Below are 18,862 nucleotides of genomic sequence, written 5' to 3'. Positions count from 1 at the left end.
TTTTAGAACAGAGCTAAAACCTGTACCTTAAGCCACCCACACATACAAACTACTTTTGCCTTGATTTTCACCATCAGTTAATGGAGGTCAACAACAAGAGGCAAATGAATGCTAGGTCATGTGAGTGACGATCGCTATGTTTGAATAATCAATGATGTGATCTGAGAGAAGAACAGATGCGCCGCAGATGTTCAAGAGATATTTAACAAGTTAAATATCTAGACCTGTCAGTGATCCAAGTCCTGTAGTTTTTTGACTGGAACTGACATTGGTAACTATATACGGTTGTGTAGTGTGTAAAGAAAAGCAATCCAATGACTTTGGAAGTCGTGTAGTGAATAGGAATTAGAAATGACTGTTGATGTGTTACCTGGATTTCCAGTAGTGTCTCTTCCTCTTTCGAGTTATTGTTTCTCTTGTCCAAGATCCCGTCACCTCGTAGCAGTGCCTCCAGGGCCGTGGCTTCCGTCGGCGGGGCTTCCCTCTTGGCCATTAGCTCAGCCTCTAAACGAAAAAAGAAAGAAGCAGAAAACGAGGTGTCAGGTGGTCAGCCAGTAGAAAAAAATTCAACAGTGAAAATGGCCACTAGTGAAAATGCTTCTATTTTGCGTTATTTTCCGATTTTTCATTACATACATTTTATTCAAATCATAGTTGCATAATATTGAGTGACTAAATTTCTTACATCATGTCTACAATGGATGCGACCGTTGTCGCATCACGCTGCAACAGCTAGAAGCTGTTCACACCGGACATGACAAAGTGACCATTTCAAATCCATTTGTCCTTTGTATCAGAAGTGCTTGAAGTATATAAGAAATAGAACAGAGCATCAGTTTACCATCAGGAATTTGTAGTGTTGCAATCGAGCTGCACCACATCCAGAGTAGACTATGGGCCCTATCTTGCACCCAGCGCAATTGACTTTGTACACCGACGCATGTATCATTCCTATTTTGCACCCGCGCACAGCGGACTTTTCCCTCCACAGACGCACGCCGGTAAATTAGGAAATGAATTTGCGCTCCCGGGGGGCGGTGCAGCGCAAAGAGGAGGCGTGTTCCGGCGCAAACGTTCCCTGGTGCTATTTTGCAGGTTTAGAAAACAATTCCGCCACTGACCAGGAAAAACCTAGTCTAAAGTCAGTGGCGCGTTGCGCATGTTATTCATATGCTATTTTAAGGGCGCATACTTGGCCATAATGTAGCGTGGCCATAATGTAGCGTGTCCACAACGCGCATACACTTTGCTTATCTCATCTATACACAGACGCAGCAGTTCTCATTTTTAGAAAACCATACATTATTACAAGGAACAATATTAACACACGAGGGAAATCATTGTTGTGTCCATGAAGATGTGAAAAAATATAAGCATAAACCTAGCTTACACATTTACCCAAATTTTTATACGCCTGTTTAACCGAAGCTAATTTGGGTGGGTTTCTCCATCCCCATACAATGTCACTTCTCTGTGTTTTACGAACGTTGGTCTCCTCGGCTGTGAGCGTGCACCTGGCAAATCCGCCGTTATAATAGCAATCAGCCATGGAGCAAGCGCGCCTGCTCTTAAAGGGAATGTAAGATGTCGCTCTGATTGGTTTATTTCACGTTACGCCCAAACCACACCTATGAATAATGAAGCTACTTCAGACCAACCCATTTTAGATTTGCGTCGGGCGCAAGAGTCATTTATCCCGCCGGTATAATAGCAACAGCGCCCAAGACCCGCCCACAAAGTTACTTGCGTTTCGCGCTTGATACTTGCGTTTCAGATCGTTAAAATAGGGCCCACTGTGTTAATATTATGTATTTCTATATTTTTTAATCTTTGTTTATTTCCAAGTTTAAATAAAAACCCCAAATTAAAGTCCCAGATTTGTTCTCTGATTTTTTTACCCCATTTTATATCCAAAAAGGAAGTACAATCATCTGGAGACACAGACAGTGAATTAAACCAATAGTCTGAAGACACTTCATGAATTAGCTTCACACAGGCAGACAGATTGTGCATGTGTGTGTGTTTGCCAACATCAGTTTGGGTAGAATTCTTGGATAGATACACCAGCCATCAATACATTTTTATAGCGTGGATAGCTTTTCAAGGCTCATTAAAGGTGAAAAGCTCCAGGTGTTGAAGATAATATAAAGGATGTGTGTGTGTGGAGGAGAAGGCAAGAAAATAAATAGCCTAGTCATTGGCTGTGTCTCACTTCACTCCCTAGATCTTTATGACCTGAATCGGTATTTCTTGAATACTAACGGGCACTACCAGGGGCCTGGATCCACTAAAGATTGGGACACTCATGATCAAGGTCATGAATTCACACGTAGCTGATATTGAAAATGCTGTATATGCATCATGCATTTGCTGTTAGATGTTAAAATGTACAGTGCCATTAAGACATATGTGCTTGTTTTGCATTTTTTTAATAAAGCAAAACAGATTATTATCATAGTTGACAATGGTTGTGCTGCTTAATATTTCTGTGGAAATAATTTTTTTCAGGATTCTTTGATGAATTAAAATGTCAAAAGAACATCATTTATTTGAAATGGAAATCTTTATGCAACATTATACATGTCTTTATTGTCATTTAATGCACCATTGCTGAATAAAAGTATTAATTGGAAATAAATCTGACCTCACACTTTTAAACAGTAGTGTTTAAGAACCAAAAAATATGTTAATTTTTAGTCTTCTTTTAATAACTCCAATACCTTTTTACTGGCTTACAAGCTTTCCCTCTTCATCTGATGTTGGTTCCACTGCACTGAAAAATTCCCTCCTTACCTAGACATTCCCAGAATGCACTGTATTCTGGGAATGTCTAGGTAGGGAGGGAATGTTTCAGTGCAGTGGAACCATGGGCAGCCTTAGAAATGTCTGACTCCCTGGAAAGTGCACTTACTAATGCACTACTAGTGAACTAGGGAGCAGAAAGAAATACACCCTTAGATCTGACACATCATTTGAATTGTTTTCTGCTCCCACAAGCACTGGCCATATCATGTGTTCGCCCCCAGATGTTCTTACTCCTTTCCTTTAACCTGTTAAATGAATGTACATGATTGAGAATGTTTATATCAATCTCTGTCCTTGTCTTTATTCTCTTTGTGTCTGATTGAGTCGAGACACACTCTTCCCCTGGGAGAGGAGCTGTAAATAGCGCAGACTGCCAGTCAGGGGCTGATTGCAGCCTCCCATCCCCCGTTTCCAGCTGCCAATCATGAACAAGAGGCTAAGAGAGGTTGATGTCTACAGACACAAATCATAAGGTTTTAATCACTGCAATATAATGCAGCACTGTGATTTTTATGCATGCCATTGGCACAGAAAAAGCATGCACTAACTGGAAAGAGTATGTACTGCTTTTAATTAAGAATTTAGCCAGATAATTCAGAGGAGCCTGTTTAAAATGGCAAATGTAGAGCGTAATGAATGTATCAGTTTACTGAGATGCAGCTATTTTGTGTTGTTGCAGACAAAATAGTCTAATTGAATCAGTTTATTGAATTAGAGACCGTTCCACATGCCACATCTGCTGTGGAGAAAAAGACTGCATATGAAGATTTACATTGGAATCACACTTGCTTGCTTGTCATCATGAACCAGACTTGGATGGGATTTTGGACACCAAACCTGTTTACAGTGGCTGAGCACCCAGAAATGTACAACACAAACACATTTCAGACAGGATGCCCTGCTGCCTGTAACAGACCAGAATTATGCCTCTCTATACGCGTAAATATTACAATTCTAGGACTCTGGAAAACACATAACTTAGAGGGATAGTTTACTCAAAAATGAAAATTGTGTCATTATTTACTTTTCTGCATGTTGAATGTCCAAACCTGTTTGACGTTCTTCCTACCATGCAACATTGAATACAGTGTATAGAATATTTTATGGCGCTTTTACATCTTTTTTGAAGCTTGAAAGCTCCAGTCCCAATAACTGCATTAATTGCAAACAAGTACACCATGGTTCAAAAGTTTGGGGTCAGTAAGATTTTTTTTTTGTTGTTGTTGTTGTTGAAGAAATTAATCCTTGTATACAGCAGGAACACAGAAGAAAGAAGGTCATATAGGAACTGAGCAATGTGAAGGTGTAAATAATGACAGAACTTTCAATGCATCATATATTCGTGATGCCAAATGTGTCAGGAGAGCAGTCATGTGACTTGAGAAGTGTAATTGCTGTTCCAGCATTACACTTTGTAGGAGTTAGCTCTGACATTCAAATCCTGATATCTGCATTATTGGAAACCGATCACACACAACTTGATGCCTAAATCAGTTTTAGTCACTGTTTTTTGCTGAACTGCTGGCTGAGCTCCAAGCGAAGGTCAGTGGTTCTTGTATTGCTTTACTGCTATTGTATTTTCAGGGACAGCTAAGAAAATAATAGAGTGGCTTTCTTGTTGATACAGACAAGGCCTTTATCTAGTTCCTCAAGCCCTTCTGTAGCCCCCCCAAAACACACACACACACACACACACACACACACACACACACCAGTCCCCTAGACTTACATTCTAGTGCTGCATGGCCAAATGATTAAAGGGGCCTGATCAGGGCACACATAGACACAGAGAAGGATAATGAGACCCAGATGGGCCAGCTCTACAGCCTCTGAATGACCTCAGAGCAAAGAAGCAAGGGCGGAGAGAGAAAAGAGCAGAAATAAAGAATTCAAAATTAAAATGTAAGCACGAGAAAAATTACACAATTAGCCGCAATCATGATCTCACCAAGTCTGAGTTCACAAAGGCGGAGCTGAGGGTCTAGTGGTGGGTGAAGTCGCCTCTTCTTTCTCCAGCAACGCGCTGGATAGGTGTACATCTGACCTGCCGCCAACCCTGCAAACACAGAAAGTAGCATGGTTTGAATAGGCTCTTACACACATTCTTTACAAAAACATTCTTTGGACGGGATTCGTTTTGTACAGAATGTTTAGGTTCTGATTAATAACAGAGGATATTTGCGATTTCGTGTAAAAATACGAATTAGAATCTATTGTGTGGATGTGGATGTTATGGAGGTTCAATGCCCTTAAATAGAAGAAAATCCACAAATTGCATAAACTTTTGAAATGGGCCATTTTAGCAAAAGGTACACTACTGGTCAAAAAGTAATGTTTTTGAAAGTAGTCTCTGATGCTCAACCAGGCTGCATTTTATTGGATACAAAAATACAATAAAAACAGCAATATTGTAAAATATTACTACAATTTAAAATTACTGCTTTTTATTTCAGTATATTTTAAAATGTAATTTATTTCTGTGATGGCAAAGCTGAATTTTTAGCATCCTTACTCCAGTTTTCAGTGTCACATGATCCTTCAGAATTCATTCTAATATGCTGATTTACATTTCTTATTATTATCCATGTTGAAAATGGTTGTATTTTTATTTTATTTATTTATTTAACAGGGACAATGCAGTCAAACATAGTTACAATACAAATCCTGCAACTAATGCACCACATACAGAGTTTATAGCTAATGCTAATTTTCAACTCCTGTCCCTGGTTGGGCTTTTCTAAGTACATTATACCTCACTCACTCACTCACTCACTCACACAAACAAAAAAATGACCATATTTAAAAATGGCTACAGTTTTGGTTTGTCTTTAGCCACAAATGAAGCCTGGAAATGAACTTTATTAAGTCAGATATGGTCTTAATGTCAGATGTTAACGAATTCCAGAGCTTACAGCTCTTAACAGAAAAGGCTGTACAGTTTTGTGGTGCTTCTGGTAACTCTTTTGCTGTTCTGTATTTGAATAAATTTGCTAAGTGGCTCGGGTGGTAAATTATAAATATGCCAAATAATTTAGTGGAAAGCATGAAACATATTTTCCGGATTCTTTGATAAATCTGAAATTCAAAATAACAGATTAAGACAGATTTTGTCTTTACTGTCACTTTTTTAATTGAATGCATCCTAAAAGAAAAATCCCAAACTTTTGAATGGCAGTGTATGTAAATGTGTATTTTTTACATTTACATTTACAATACTAGTTTATTTGTGGTTTAACGGCACACCATATTTTGTGGATATTTTTACAACGAGAAAGACTAAAATCTACTGAAATGTATAGCAAAAAAACAACAACAAAAAAACACTATTTTAAGGTTTATAATACAAATATTATAATTTCGATTTTACTTAGGACTCACTATACTCCCAGCCATGTGACTAGCGATGTGATAAAAAAATAAATCATGCATAAATAGGATGACGGTTTGCTTGCCTACTGTATGTAAATTGTCATTCAAACACATTTTTTAACAACGAGCGAAGCCATACAAATGTCATTTTACAGGTATCATCCTGAGAAACACAAACCTAATCTTTTCCGGACAGGGATTTAAACACAAGAATTTTAATGAAACATCTTAAAACAAAAACACTGGCATCAGGGGTGTTGACAGAGTCATTCTCTCTGATTGGCCCATAACACACCATGCATTTACATATGTGAGTCACATGGTAAAATAGAGGAACAGAGAGAGAGAGAGAAACCCAGAATAAAAAACATGCAATAAACACGGGTCTACCACAAAGTGTAGGGTGTGGCTATGGAGCTTTTAGTTGCGAGACGCTGACTCTATTTGTGTCCGGTTCTCGGCAGGCATATTGTTCCCTTTGGCATCTGTACGTCTAGATATTGGCTGTTTTAGTCAGATAATAAGAAAAGGAATGCTGTGTGACTAGAGACAGAACCCTAATGCATACTTCTGCCTCATTACATTGAATAGTCTATTGCATTGTTTAACATGTGACAAGCGGAAACCTGCTATTTCCTAAACACTAGAACACAGTATAAACGCTCATCAACACGTATTATTTGCACGCCCTGTGCCATCTGCTTTAAAACAAAATGTGCCAGTCTTTATCCTTAAATCAAGCTGCATTTTTTAGTGAAATTAAAATTGAGGTTTAGATGAATGTGTATGTACAGTGCCAAAGTCCAACTTATCCAAATGCCTGTGGTGAGATAAAAAAAGAAATTGTGGAACGACTGGATACGACACCAATTTTAAACATTTGGTTACATGACGGCATTTCCAGACGACAGCACTTTACATCCAGTGCGTGGTTCATTTAATGCACATTAACACATATGCAATATAAGCGAAATATCGCTCATTTATGCTAGCACACCCTATCTCTTCATTAAAAGGATAGTTCACCTAAAATATAATTTACTCACCCTCATGTCATCCCAGTCTTGTATAACTGACTTTCCTCTGTGAAGCAGAATATTTGATTTGATATTTTGAAGAATCTTTACGTAGAATTATCAGTGACTGTTTATTTATTTATTTATTTAATATAGCAAAAATCATATGGTTTATATACAATCATTATAATATTATATAATAAATATGATATATATTTGATATATTATAAATATAAGTCTTGTATATGATTTTTTTACAATACATTTTATTCAATAAATAATAATAATATTAATAAACATTATAACATAATATTATATTTTACTTATAGGATTATATGACCACTTTTATTTATTCATTCATTCACTTTTTTTTTAACTGTCACCGTATTGGAAAGACCACTGATTTGTAAAGATTTTTCAAAAATGTTCCTTTTCTGTTCCACAGACAAAATAACAGCATACATGTTTGAAACATCATGAAGGGATATAAATAATGAACATTTGAATCAAATCAATATTATTCTTGTAGAACGTGCTACCTGGCCCTCGGTGCCGCTTCTCCATCCAGATGTAACAGTTGTTCTGAGCTACGCCCGTCTGAGAGTCCAGGAAGGGCATGCGTACGCTGCGCTCCGCACACAAGCGGGCATTGTAGCTGCGGCAGTGCTCAATGGCCTCCCTGTAGAACTGGTCCCCGAGCCTGAGGAAGACACATTTGGTGAGGAATCCTGGTTTTAGCATAAACCATGTCAGTGCCACCTTCAACTAATAATTACTAGTACCCAAAATGCAAAGTAAGACATGTATTTTGTTGATCCTGGAACAACATTCCTGCCTGAAAATGTAGTCCTAACCCTATCCCTACCTCTAAATGTACCCATAAGTTATCTTTAAAATCAGAGGGAAATGATAGGTGAGTAACACTGATGTAGAAGCACCTAACCCTGATTGTAAGCCTAAACTTAAACGTGTAAACGTGTCCCTCAAATCTGATTGGTTGATTGGAATGTTGTTCCAGGATCAACAAAGATGTTGTACTTGGTGAAATCACATTCACCCTCATACATTAGTCAGACTATGGAGCTGTTAAGTTTTAAAGAGTCTGTAATACAGGGCTATTTTTGTTGGCTAATACCATTGTACATCAATACAGTTTCAAAGCAAGCTTGTGTTTTGTGCTGTCGAGCCTCTGGGTCATGCTTTCTTTTCACAATTCAGTTTCCCACCGACTGTTTGAGAGTCATGCACTTTTAGTTATAAGCACAGTCTCAATTGCACACAGAAATGCTTGCATTGTCATCCATGTTATTCCCTATAGGCAGTCAAAATAAGTCATTGAGACACGACTACCAACTTCCATATTTAATAGGGTCATATAATGGTACATGCACTTTTACAACCTCCCACGATTGTTGATTGACAGCAGCGTTTCAACACAGACCCGCCCTCGCTCGTGAGCGAGCTGTCAATCATAGTCCGCGCGGACCGGCGCGGTCATTGTTGATACGCTGGTGCACTGTCTATGAGCAGAATGGCGTCTAAGCGATTGTGGTGTTCTGTTCTTGGGTGCAATAAGGAACACATCAGTCATTTTGATGTTCCTAAATCTGAACCGCTGAAGACGCAGTGGCTGAGTTTGGTTTCGAAGGGAATATTCCCCACGATCAACGTCAATGCTTTCATGTTTGCGCGAATCATTTCACACACCAGACTGCTTTACAAACGAGTGTCAGTATAAAGCTGGTTTTGCTAAGAAGCTGCTCCTGAAAAAAGGATCGGTACCAACTATTCGTGTTCCTGCTGCACCTCCAGAAGAAGAAGTGAGTGTAACGTTTTATTAACCTTTATATTAATATTTAAATTAATCTTTGCAAATCGCTTGCTGCACGCTTCACGATGAATGCGGCTGTTTACACTCAGGGTACATTACGGCATGTTTTCTATATACGACCTTCTCAATATAATTCATAATCCCAAGTTTATAATGAACAACGCATTGTGGTTATTGTGTTACAAACAGTGTACGCACAGAACAGAGGGGCGGGGTGAGCAAAGCTCATTATCATTTAAAGACACATGCACTTAAACGGCGTGCTGAAAACAGAGCTGTTTTTGACCAGGTAAAATGAGTGTTTTCTTACAATACTAAGGAGAATTTTTAATTAAAGTATATTACAAACTTTTAATTTAGACCCTAAAGAATCATATTAGCTTGTACAAAAATGGCATTATATGACCCCCTTTAAAGATAGAAGAGACACTGGACCTGAGCCAGCCTGCATGGCTTCTCTCCCCATAACTGCCTCCTGTTTTGATTAGATCACTCTTCTCTGGACTAGAGGATACACAGATATGTGAGGAATGCTGGGTTGGACAAAGAGGAGTATTCCAAATTTCCAACCCAGCATAGTGACACAAAGAGCCTCAGTGTTTGGAGGGAGCAGGAAAGAAAAAGAGCAGGCAGGTATGAAAAGCAAAGGTCTGAGAGAGACAACTGAGACAACTAACATTTGATAGCATAGTTTAACCCCAAAAGTAGGTTTGAGAATCAAGAACAAGTTCTTAAAAATAACCAGTTCCATTTTAACTAAAAAATCAATTGTAAATATGTATGACTTTCTTTCTTTCTATTTAAAAAATAAATAAATTGTCCACACAATGAAAGTCAGTCGGATCCAATGTTGTTTTGAACTAAGGCTGTCACTCGTATCAGATTTTCTCTTCACAATTATCCTGGCTAAAATAATTCACAATAAGTATATGAAAATTCTGAAGAAATAATAATGCTATCTGTGAAAATCATCTTTAACTGTGTTTATTTTGTGTTTTCCTTTTTTTGGGCCATTGAATCACAAATAGAGTGTAGGGAGGCAGAAAGTGAGTTTGTAACCATTACTGTACAAAAGCACTTCCTGCAACACCCTGTCTTTTTTTTTTTTACAGAATTAAAAAAACTCTCACAGCGGCGAGCTAAATGTTTTGGAGTGCGGGTAGAATGTTTTGCTATCATCTGCCATCAGATATGATTTGTGTGGCAGTACAGTAGTAGCTACAAATTATGTTTTATGACTTGTGGCAACAAGTGCTAAGGTGCAATACCACCACCCACTATGTTGGAGGAGGGTCAAACCTTGTAGTTATTTACAATATTATTGTATGCATAGTATTATCAAAAAAATCTCTGTATATATTTTAAATATCACGGATATAGTCAATACCGAAATACTGCATGCAACACCCCTATTTTGGTCCCCATTGACTTTAATAGTTTCAACTATTTTCATCCAAACATTCCTGTGTTCCACAGAAGAAAGGAAGTAATAGAGATTTACAACAAAATGAAGGGAGTAAATGATGACAGAATTTTGAATTTTTGTCACATTTAACGTGTCATACTGATTATGTATGTACAAAGTATGTGTTTAGGAGAGATAACAGTTTCTTAAAGCTACACTTTGTAATTTATTCTTAGCAAAAAACACTTTGTTCTTTCAAAATGATATGTGCTCATTAATGTGTAATTACTTCTACCAACTAATCAAGTATTCTCGTAAGTGTAGAATCTGCCATTTAGAATAAATACGAGCGAGTCGCTCGAATGGCGGCAGCCATGTTGCGCCTCCATCTTGAAAATACATTAGCCAAAGAGGGACAAACCTGGAAATTCAAGCTTCGCCTTTCGCGTTTTTACACTCAGTGGCACCGTGATGAATGCGAGGGGGAGATTACTCGCGACTGCCGGCAGATTTGAAATAATATGGCCACCGTAGGAGTTAAAACGCCCTCGGAATGGGAGGGGCTAGAAAGTAATATTCAGTTGGTAGTCATAAACAATTTCACCACTAGATGGGAGAAAATCCTACACAGTGTAGCTTTAATGGAATAAATATGTTATTGTTCTGTTGTCTAAAAATCAACTATTCATCTTTACATTATATGAAATCAAAATAGAAACCAGAATCATTCAATTCCTTATGCTTTCAGTCTCCACCCAGAAGACACTGAGAACAATATCTCCCAGATCAGCCGATGAATTATGAAATAATCTGCTCGATTCTTCTCTCGTCATTGAAAATCTCCAGATTACATCTACACGTCTTCTTTCCTCCAGCGTTCACTATCCTGCTCCTCTACCGCTCTCTTTCCTGGGCTTCCTGTGTGCATTATTTCCCTGAAACGAAATGCCTGTGCTATCAGCTGGAGACTGCAGGAGTCATTATGTAAGTTGCAGTGACAGAGGCCCGCATTAGAGCGCCCACGACCTGCGCGAGAGCCGCTATCACCATAATCATCAACATGCTCCACTGGACTAAACGCCCCTGATGGCTCTCAACTCAAGTTCCCTCTCAGAGTCGATCTATAACTACTTTTCAGCACCTTAAACAAAAACATAACAGCCCCTAGAGATGACAAGTGCTTACCAATGAGCGGCTGATGATGATGGTGTCTCTCAGCACCATCTTAAGGAAAGAGCTCGTGTGAGAGCACCATGCTTCATACAGCCTCCCTCCCCCATACAAAACCTTTACTATAAACGGCCTCCCGTATTACACTGAAGGCAAGGACTCTGGTCAACAGACTGGAGCAGTTATGTAAACAGTTAGACTGGCGTGTTGGGAGACACGTATTCTCTCTGCCACCTCCCTGGAGGCACGGTGCTTGAAGGTCGTTGAGATCTTCACTCTTTTAAGGTCGATTAGTTATGGACTGGAGAGAATAGAAGGGATGTTTATTAAATCTGTCAAAGTATTTGATTTTCAAAACCCCAAGAGCAGTTGCTTCTATAGATGATACATGTTGTGGGCAGGAAACAGATATGTGACTTTGGTCAAGTTATATTCTTACAATTTTGAAAGTGAAAGGTAATTATAACTGGTCTTCTCAACAGTGTATATGAGCTCACCAGAATTATGGGATGACACTGGAATGTTTTGGAATAAACATTGAGCTGACAGAGCATTGTGTGGATATCAATTCTACTGTAAGCTGAGAGGTTTTAAAGATGTAGACCAGTGCAAAAGGCCTACAGTTCATGATGAATTGAAAAAGAAACAGCAACAGATTGTTTAATGGCTTGATTAAGTGTCTGATAAACAACATGCAAAACTTATTTTATTTTATATTATTTTATTTTATTTTAATTTAATTAATAAATAACCATTATACTGCAACAATTTAAGCATTACCTTTTTTCTTTTCTTTAATAATATTAATAATAACAACTGTGTTATAATTATGTATTTATGTATATTTATTTCATGCTCACTAGTATATTTAATATTAAATTATTTATTTTACAAAATAATAATAATTATTAAGAACTTATTTAAATTTTTTATGTTGACACAATAGCAATAAATAACTATAGTGAAAAATAAAAACATTATTATCTTATTTTTTCTACTTAATAATTATAATTATAATAACTATTCTTGTTATGTATTCATGATATTATTTAATTTATGTATATTTAATACATAATAGTATATTTAATATTAAATTATCATTATGTATTGTTTTTGTCATTGTTGTTGCATAAAAAAATGATATGCTCTCTTTTTCAATTATTACTATTGTCATTATTTTATGCAAACTATCTAATTTTGGATTTGGGCTATATGTTTAAATGTAAAATGTGTTTCTCACTTGAAAATGAATAGTGGCACTGATTGGTTCACTCAATAACCGATTTAGAAAAAGACAAACTTCTTGACTACACTGCTGGCAAAAGCAGCAAAAAAAAAATCTTCTCACTGAGAGGTAGAGCAGTAGAGCAAAGAAAATTAGTTGTGCAGCCCTTTAAAAAAAAAACAAAAAAAAATTGTCCTATATGTTTTCTATACAGGATACGGTCAAGCATTAAACAGCATATAAGTTCAAAACGGTCAACGTTACTGAATGAAATGTTGAACCCATGAATGTTGAACCTCTATGTTTTGATCATCGTACTGAATCCGATCCGAGCATAGTCTTTGACAAAAATGTGATCAGCTTTTTGTTTAAAATGGTGCTTTTAATTTTTTTTTAACTTAGCCACATTCAAGTGTTGATAAAAAAAAGGATGCATGAAACTAGAATAAAATGTTTTTAAAATGGAAAGGGTTAAAGTACAGTTAAAGGTAGGTATATTTCAAGTAGCCTATAAAAAAATTATAAATAGGAACATACAGTACACTTAAAATGCAAAAATAATATATAAATAGTAAACTATAAGTATGTTATGTTCGCTTAAAGAAAACTTCACAGTACTAAACTAGTTGTTTACTGAGAGTTTACTTCAAAGTGTGCTTTCATAAACTAAAAAAATGTGCAACAAGTATTTGCTATTAACTATCAAGTATATACTATATACTAACAAGTATAAACTATCAGTATAAGTTCACTTGTAGTATAGTTCCAGTACAAATGAAAAACTTAGTTGTAAACTAGTTGTGTACTCAAAGTTTACTACTGTCACACTTAAAGTATACTTAAAAGAATACTTTTATACACTAAAAAGTGGGCCAATTTAGTCCCAAGTAGTATTGAAACAGTACACCAGTATACTTTTAGTACATTGATATTAGCATACTAACTACATAAAGTACATACTTAAAAATATATTTGAACTTTACTTAAAAAAAGTATGTTTTTCACACGTCCAATTCAAAGGTATTTGTAAACAAGCGTTTTTCTGTCATCCCGTTTCAGCCTCTATGACTACTGTAAATGAAACTTCTGCACTGAGCCATGTGCTTTGTGCCTGGGCTGCTCTTAGGAAATGAAAACCTCTTCTTTATTCAACAGAGCAGATCTGCAGCTCATTCACAGTTCTGTGTGTAACTCAGAGGCTGGAGGCCCCTTTACTCAGAGCCAGCGTCTACATTCATATTACTTGAACAACAGGGGCGTCTCCTTTGTGTCTCAAAGGAACATAGCCACACTTCATAAGGATGGAGAAGATGTCTTTCATATTTAAATGACCCCTTTAGTTTGATTTAATCAGAATGGTCTCTCAGGACAGGTGTCCATGAATAATCATTGGCTTAGGTAGGCGTTGCTCAGAGAACTGTTGTTCGTTTTAAAATACATATGCATACCGCCGTGATAATCAGCACTGCATTTAAATTAGACACGTGCTTTGTCAACCGGCCCTCCAAATGTGATTAAGCTTTCATTAGTTAACAGGCCGGCACAGAGATGTCTTGTCTCAAAGCACTTCCTAAGGAAGCTTTTCATCAGTGCAAGTAAACAAGATTTGATTGAACTGAAACGCTGTATCAGATTTGAAAAAAACAACAACAAACCACCATCATGGCTGCCTTGTTCAAACCACCTACTCGTTGACAAATCTCACTACATTAAAAGTATACCACGTGCAGATCTCCAGTGTGCCATGTGCCAGTTTGTATGTTAAAGTACCATCCCAGCCTAAAATACATCCCAACATGCCCAACACAGAAACATTTGGCTCAACCAATGGTGCTAATTTGGGGCGGGGCTTTGTGTTCACTGACCAATGGAAGTCAGGAAATGATCAGTCTGCTACAGGCACAGAAATGCCCCAGCTTTAAACCTCTCCAAAAATCTCTCACTTCAAAGTAAACCCCGTATCCAAACGTAATAATAATTTTATGTGATCGTATGGGTATTTTAATATAGTCTGTAGCACCGGAGGGTAGAGAGGCGCTGATATGAATAGGGATTTGCCCTCCACAGTGAGTCGTGTGAAGAGAGAGAGTGATCCATCACAGTCAGGCTCTTTTCTGTATGTCTATGGGGAGATGAAGAGGCTGGAAACAGAAGCTCTAGTCTCTCTATCTCTCTCTCTCTCTGAACACCCAGGGCACTGAGTGCACCACATTCACTCATTACATGCCTGTTAATCCAATTGACCAGTAATTACTGGGCTACGTTTGCATACCAAAAAAAGCATTGATCATCTAGCGATAGAATTTAGGCATTTAACAATTTAGTTTTATTGAATTTGAATCATTAATTACAGGCTTCTTTAGTTTAATGGCATAAACTATAGTACTGCATGATATATCAGATTCAGTACCATATCAATTATCGGCAGACAGATTTTGAATTTTTCGGCATCTGTCAATATTGGAAATATACACTAGCATGCAAAAGTTAGGTCTGTAAGATTTTTTTTGTTTTTAAAAGAAGTCTCTTCTGCTCATGAAGGCTGCATTTATTTGATTATTCGATCAAAAACTACAACGGTAAAAACAATAATACTGTGAAAAATGATTACAACTGTTTTCTATTTTAATATATTTTAAAATGTCATTTATTCCTGTGACGGCAAGGAATTTTCAGCATCATTACTCAGTTGTGCTACATGATATTTTTGTGGAAACTATGATATAGATTTTCTTCAGTATTCTTTGATGAATAGAACTGGTAATGTACTATTTTTAGTTTTTAGTGTTTTTTTGTAATTGTACAAAATAGCATAGAATGAATAATATCAGCCATTTACAGGTTATCGGCCATAACATGAAAATAATTAGCGACCCAATAATACAAATGCAATGCCTAATTATTCAGCTCTGCTCTGAACCTCTTTAGTCAGTCTTAAAGAGTTTGAAGAAAAATCTAGGCTGTGAGGAAGCTAAACATAGGTGCCCCATCAGACTGCTGCGCTTTCATGATATCGCACACTTTCTGAGAGAAACCCCTCAGCGGTGAATAAAGAAAGGGCCTTGAGCAAGAGAGAAAGGCCAGAAGAGCTTGAAGAACTCCTGGAGTGTGCAGTTGTCTGGCTTGCTAGCAAACATTTATTTAAAAAAAAAAGAGAGGAAAAAGGTGATGTAGAGTTCTACTGTTTGCAAATGGATAATGGAATGGAATGAAGAGAGGCATTAAAAATATGCCTTCCTTTTAGTTCTTTTACTTAATATTTTTATGTATGTCTATTTTTATAAAAGACTCCAATGCTGAACAGGATAGGGGTTTGATGTAGTGGAGACTATCCCAACACAAACCCCTGTTCCTGGACACACAAAGACCTCGGGCTCAACGGTGTTTGTAGAGCAGTTGTAATGCGAAAGCGAAATGCATCCAGACAGACGAAGATGGGGGGAGGGGAACAGCCAACCGCAAACGCCTTAACCTAAACCCCACATTCTCACCCCCTCAATGTATCCCTCCTCGATTTATATGAGACGAGACAAACGCAAACCACCTGACCCCGCTCTCCAGACGCTAATAAATGAATAGGCTAAATGCTGTTGAGCATGGTGTGGTATACATGACTGCTCCTCTGTCGAAAAGAACACTTGTATTTCACAGTGGTGGGAAGTAATCTCATTCACGACGAACAAAACAACCAGGCAAAAAAAACACATTATTTGCCTGGGCTACATAATGAGATTTAGAGAGGAAGAAAAAAAAAATCACAGCCAGATTTCACCAGCAACAGTCTTTGTTAACCAAATCCATCATTTACAGAATCTTTCATAACACAATAAGTAAACATGCTTACTGTTTTATGGGAAAGTATTTAGAACAATAGCAGTGGGGAGAGGGAAAAACACAAGAGTGTGCTCAGACAGGTGTATACAGCTCCCTTTCCTGCTCGCGGTGACCCCCTGATGTCTTTTTGGTGGGATGGGAGGGAAGCTTTATGTCCATGATCTGGAGCAGATGGGGCTCCGTCTCTTGCCCACTGACATCTCTGCGGCTAGTCATCGGAACAGATGGGTACTGAGGGATCCTGGGATATTGCTAATCTGCTCCACCACAGCATTTGGTGCATCCCCCTCAGTGTACACGCTTATATCGACAAATCGGCTTGAGTTTGAATGGAGATGAATCATAGAAATACCTATGATTTAGATTGGTGTGAATCCAAGGGTGTCGTGCAACCTTTTTTTTTTTTTTTTTTCTTTTTTTTTTTTGTTGAGGAGGCACCAGATGCAATCCTATTTCACTTGCAAGATAAGACACGACCAAAGAAGAAGAAGAAAAAAGCAATTTAACATTGTTACTCTACTCATGCAATGGCACAAGTATTTATTAATTTATAAAACTTTTTTTTCTTTTTATAAGTGCTTGCTGAACTGCAAATATTCCACAGTTTGTCTACTGACAATGTTACAGGAATAGCAGAAGATAAATGCACATGTGAAATTTGAAGGGTGCTTTATTAATTGCAAGGTAAATGATTATAGACATGATACTGGAAGTAAATCATTTCTTTCTCCATCAAATATTTAAGACTGTATCCTACAAGGTAAGGTTTTACCTCAGGACTATTCTAATTTGAACCTTTTTAGCTAATAAGTAGGACAAACCCCTCCTTAAAATCCTAATAAATGTAAATCTAATAAAAGCTGGAATTCTGTCACATGGGAGAAATCAGCTCTGCACTTCAACAAACAAGAGAGAACAGGACAGTGAATTCCATTGTTATCCATCACTTGATCTTGACTTAATGAATGTTACGCTGTTTTTATAGCCATATATATTTCATTACACATACAACGGCGTTTATTCACCAGACACGACGCAAATATCAATGTATATCTCATATCAAACACTAAATATGTGCGTTAAACAAAGTTATCTAATGAATTCTTGTGAAAAAAAGCACGTATTTAAGTTTAAACCACAAAACTTGTTCTGCAACTTGCCACTTTTCAATTGTCAATGTATATATGTGACAGCAGTTCTCTCCATAGGCCACGGGGAAATTATTCGATCGCTACTTATACGCATTTTAAGACAATAATGCAACCGAACCATATAATCGTTTTACTTATCTGGATCTTTAAATGATTATTTTCCGTTATAAGTAGTTTAGCGATGACATGCTCGAGCAGTCATATGACAGCTCATCCCGACAGATTTCATATATGGCCAAGGCTTTATCTAGGTGTCCTGCAAACAAGTCAACGGAGTCTGTAACGTTACACTCTCGAAGCATTGCATCCGATATAATGCTGCACTCACACTGACCATCAGAGGCTGAATGCTGAGACACACCGTTGCATATTAGCAGAATGAATGTCCGAACACAACGCTATAAATGTATTTAGTCACATGTATATATACATTACACCCACACAAAGAGAAACTACGTGGATTAAACAGTTATTCGTTTGGGACATAATTCCTTGAAATACAAAATGCACGGTGCATACAGTTCTATTTCGAGACTCGGTTTGCACACATACTCTAAATCAAGCGGAATACAACACATTTTCAAAAAAGAGCGAAAACAATGTTTAGAATTACTTACGATTTCAGCGGATTCTGAATGACAGTCGCCATTTTGCCACACTGTAACCTAATATTCCAAATCTCTGAGTTCTTTGGGATCCTTGTGAAAGAAAAGCAGCCAATACGGACCCCAGTGTCCGGCAGTCTGGCCAATACAATACTAGGAATCAGAATCTGGGCGTAGCTTCCAAGAGCTGTCAAAATTATAAAAATTACACCTTTACTTAGACTGTTTGCTTGGCTTGCAGAGATAAAGTAATGGTATTTATGCACACACACACACACACACACACACACACATATATATATATATTTTTTACATTCAGGCACAGAATAAGAGTCTACTGTAGTATTTACAAAATAGCCTTCATCTAACCGTTTTAACTAGATCTTTATTTGTATTCTTGCAGCTTGCTCCAGAATTTGCTTGGTGACTTTTATATTGCCTATTTTAAATA

General features: G+C 37.4%; 1 protein-coding gene across 4 annotated transcripts in view; it reads right to left on the bottom strand.

The window, feature by feature from the left end:
• Positions 1–18,698, bottom strand: part of dpf3 (double PHD fingers 3) — a 38,199-nt gene extending 19,501 nt beyond the window's left edge. For 3 of the 4 annotated variants that reach the window (XM_084432073.1, XM_084432074.1, XM_084432075.1), the window contains exons 1-4: positions 18,424–18,545; positions 7,730–7,890; positions 4,754–4,861; positions 371–504 (exon numbers count right to left, since the gene is read on the bottom strand). In XM_084432073.1, coding sequence (XP_084288199.1) covers positions 371–504; positions 4,754–4,861; positions 7,730–7,890; positions 18,424–18,455 — 435 coding nt within the window. In that variant the 5' untranslated portion in view covers positions 18,456–18,545. Of the gene's footprint in view, positions 1–370; positions 505–4,753; positions 4,862–7,729; positions 7,891–18,423 lie in introns of all 4 variants that reach the window. The other variant, XM_084432076.1, reaches the window with a different exon arrangement.
• Between the last annotated feature and the right edge of the window lie 164 nt (positions 18,699–18,862).

The sequence above is a fragment of the Rutilus rutilus genome, assembly GCF_951802725.1.
Source record: "Rutilus rutilus genome assembly, chromosome: 15".
Taxonomy (NCBI): domain Eukaryota; kingdom Metazoa; phylum Chordata; class Actinopteri; order Cypriniformes; family Leuciscidae; genus Rutilus; species Rutilus rutilus.
This window is presented reverse-complemented; position numbering and strand designations above follow the sequence as displayed.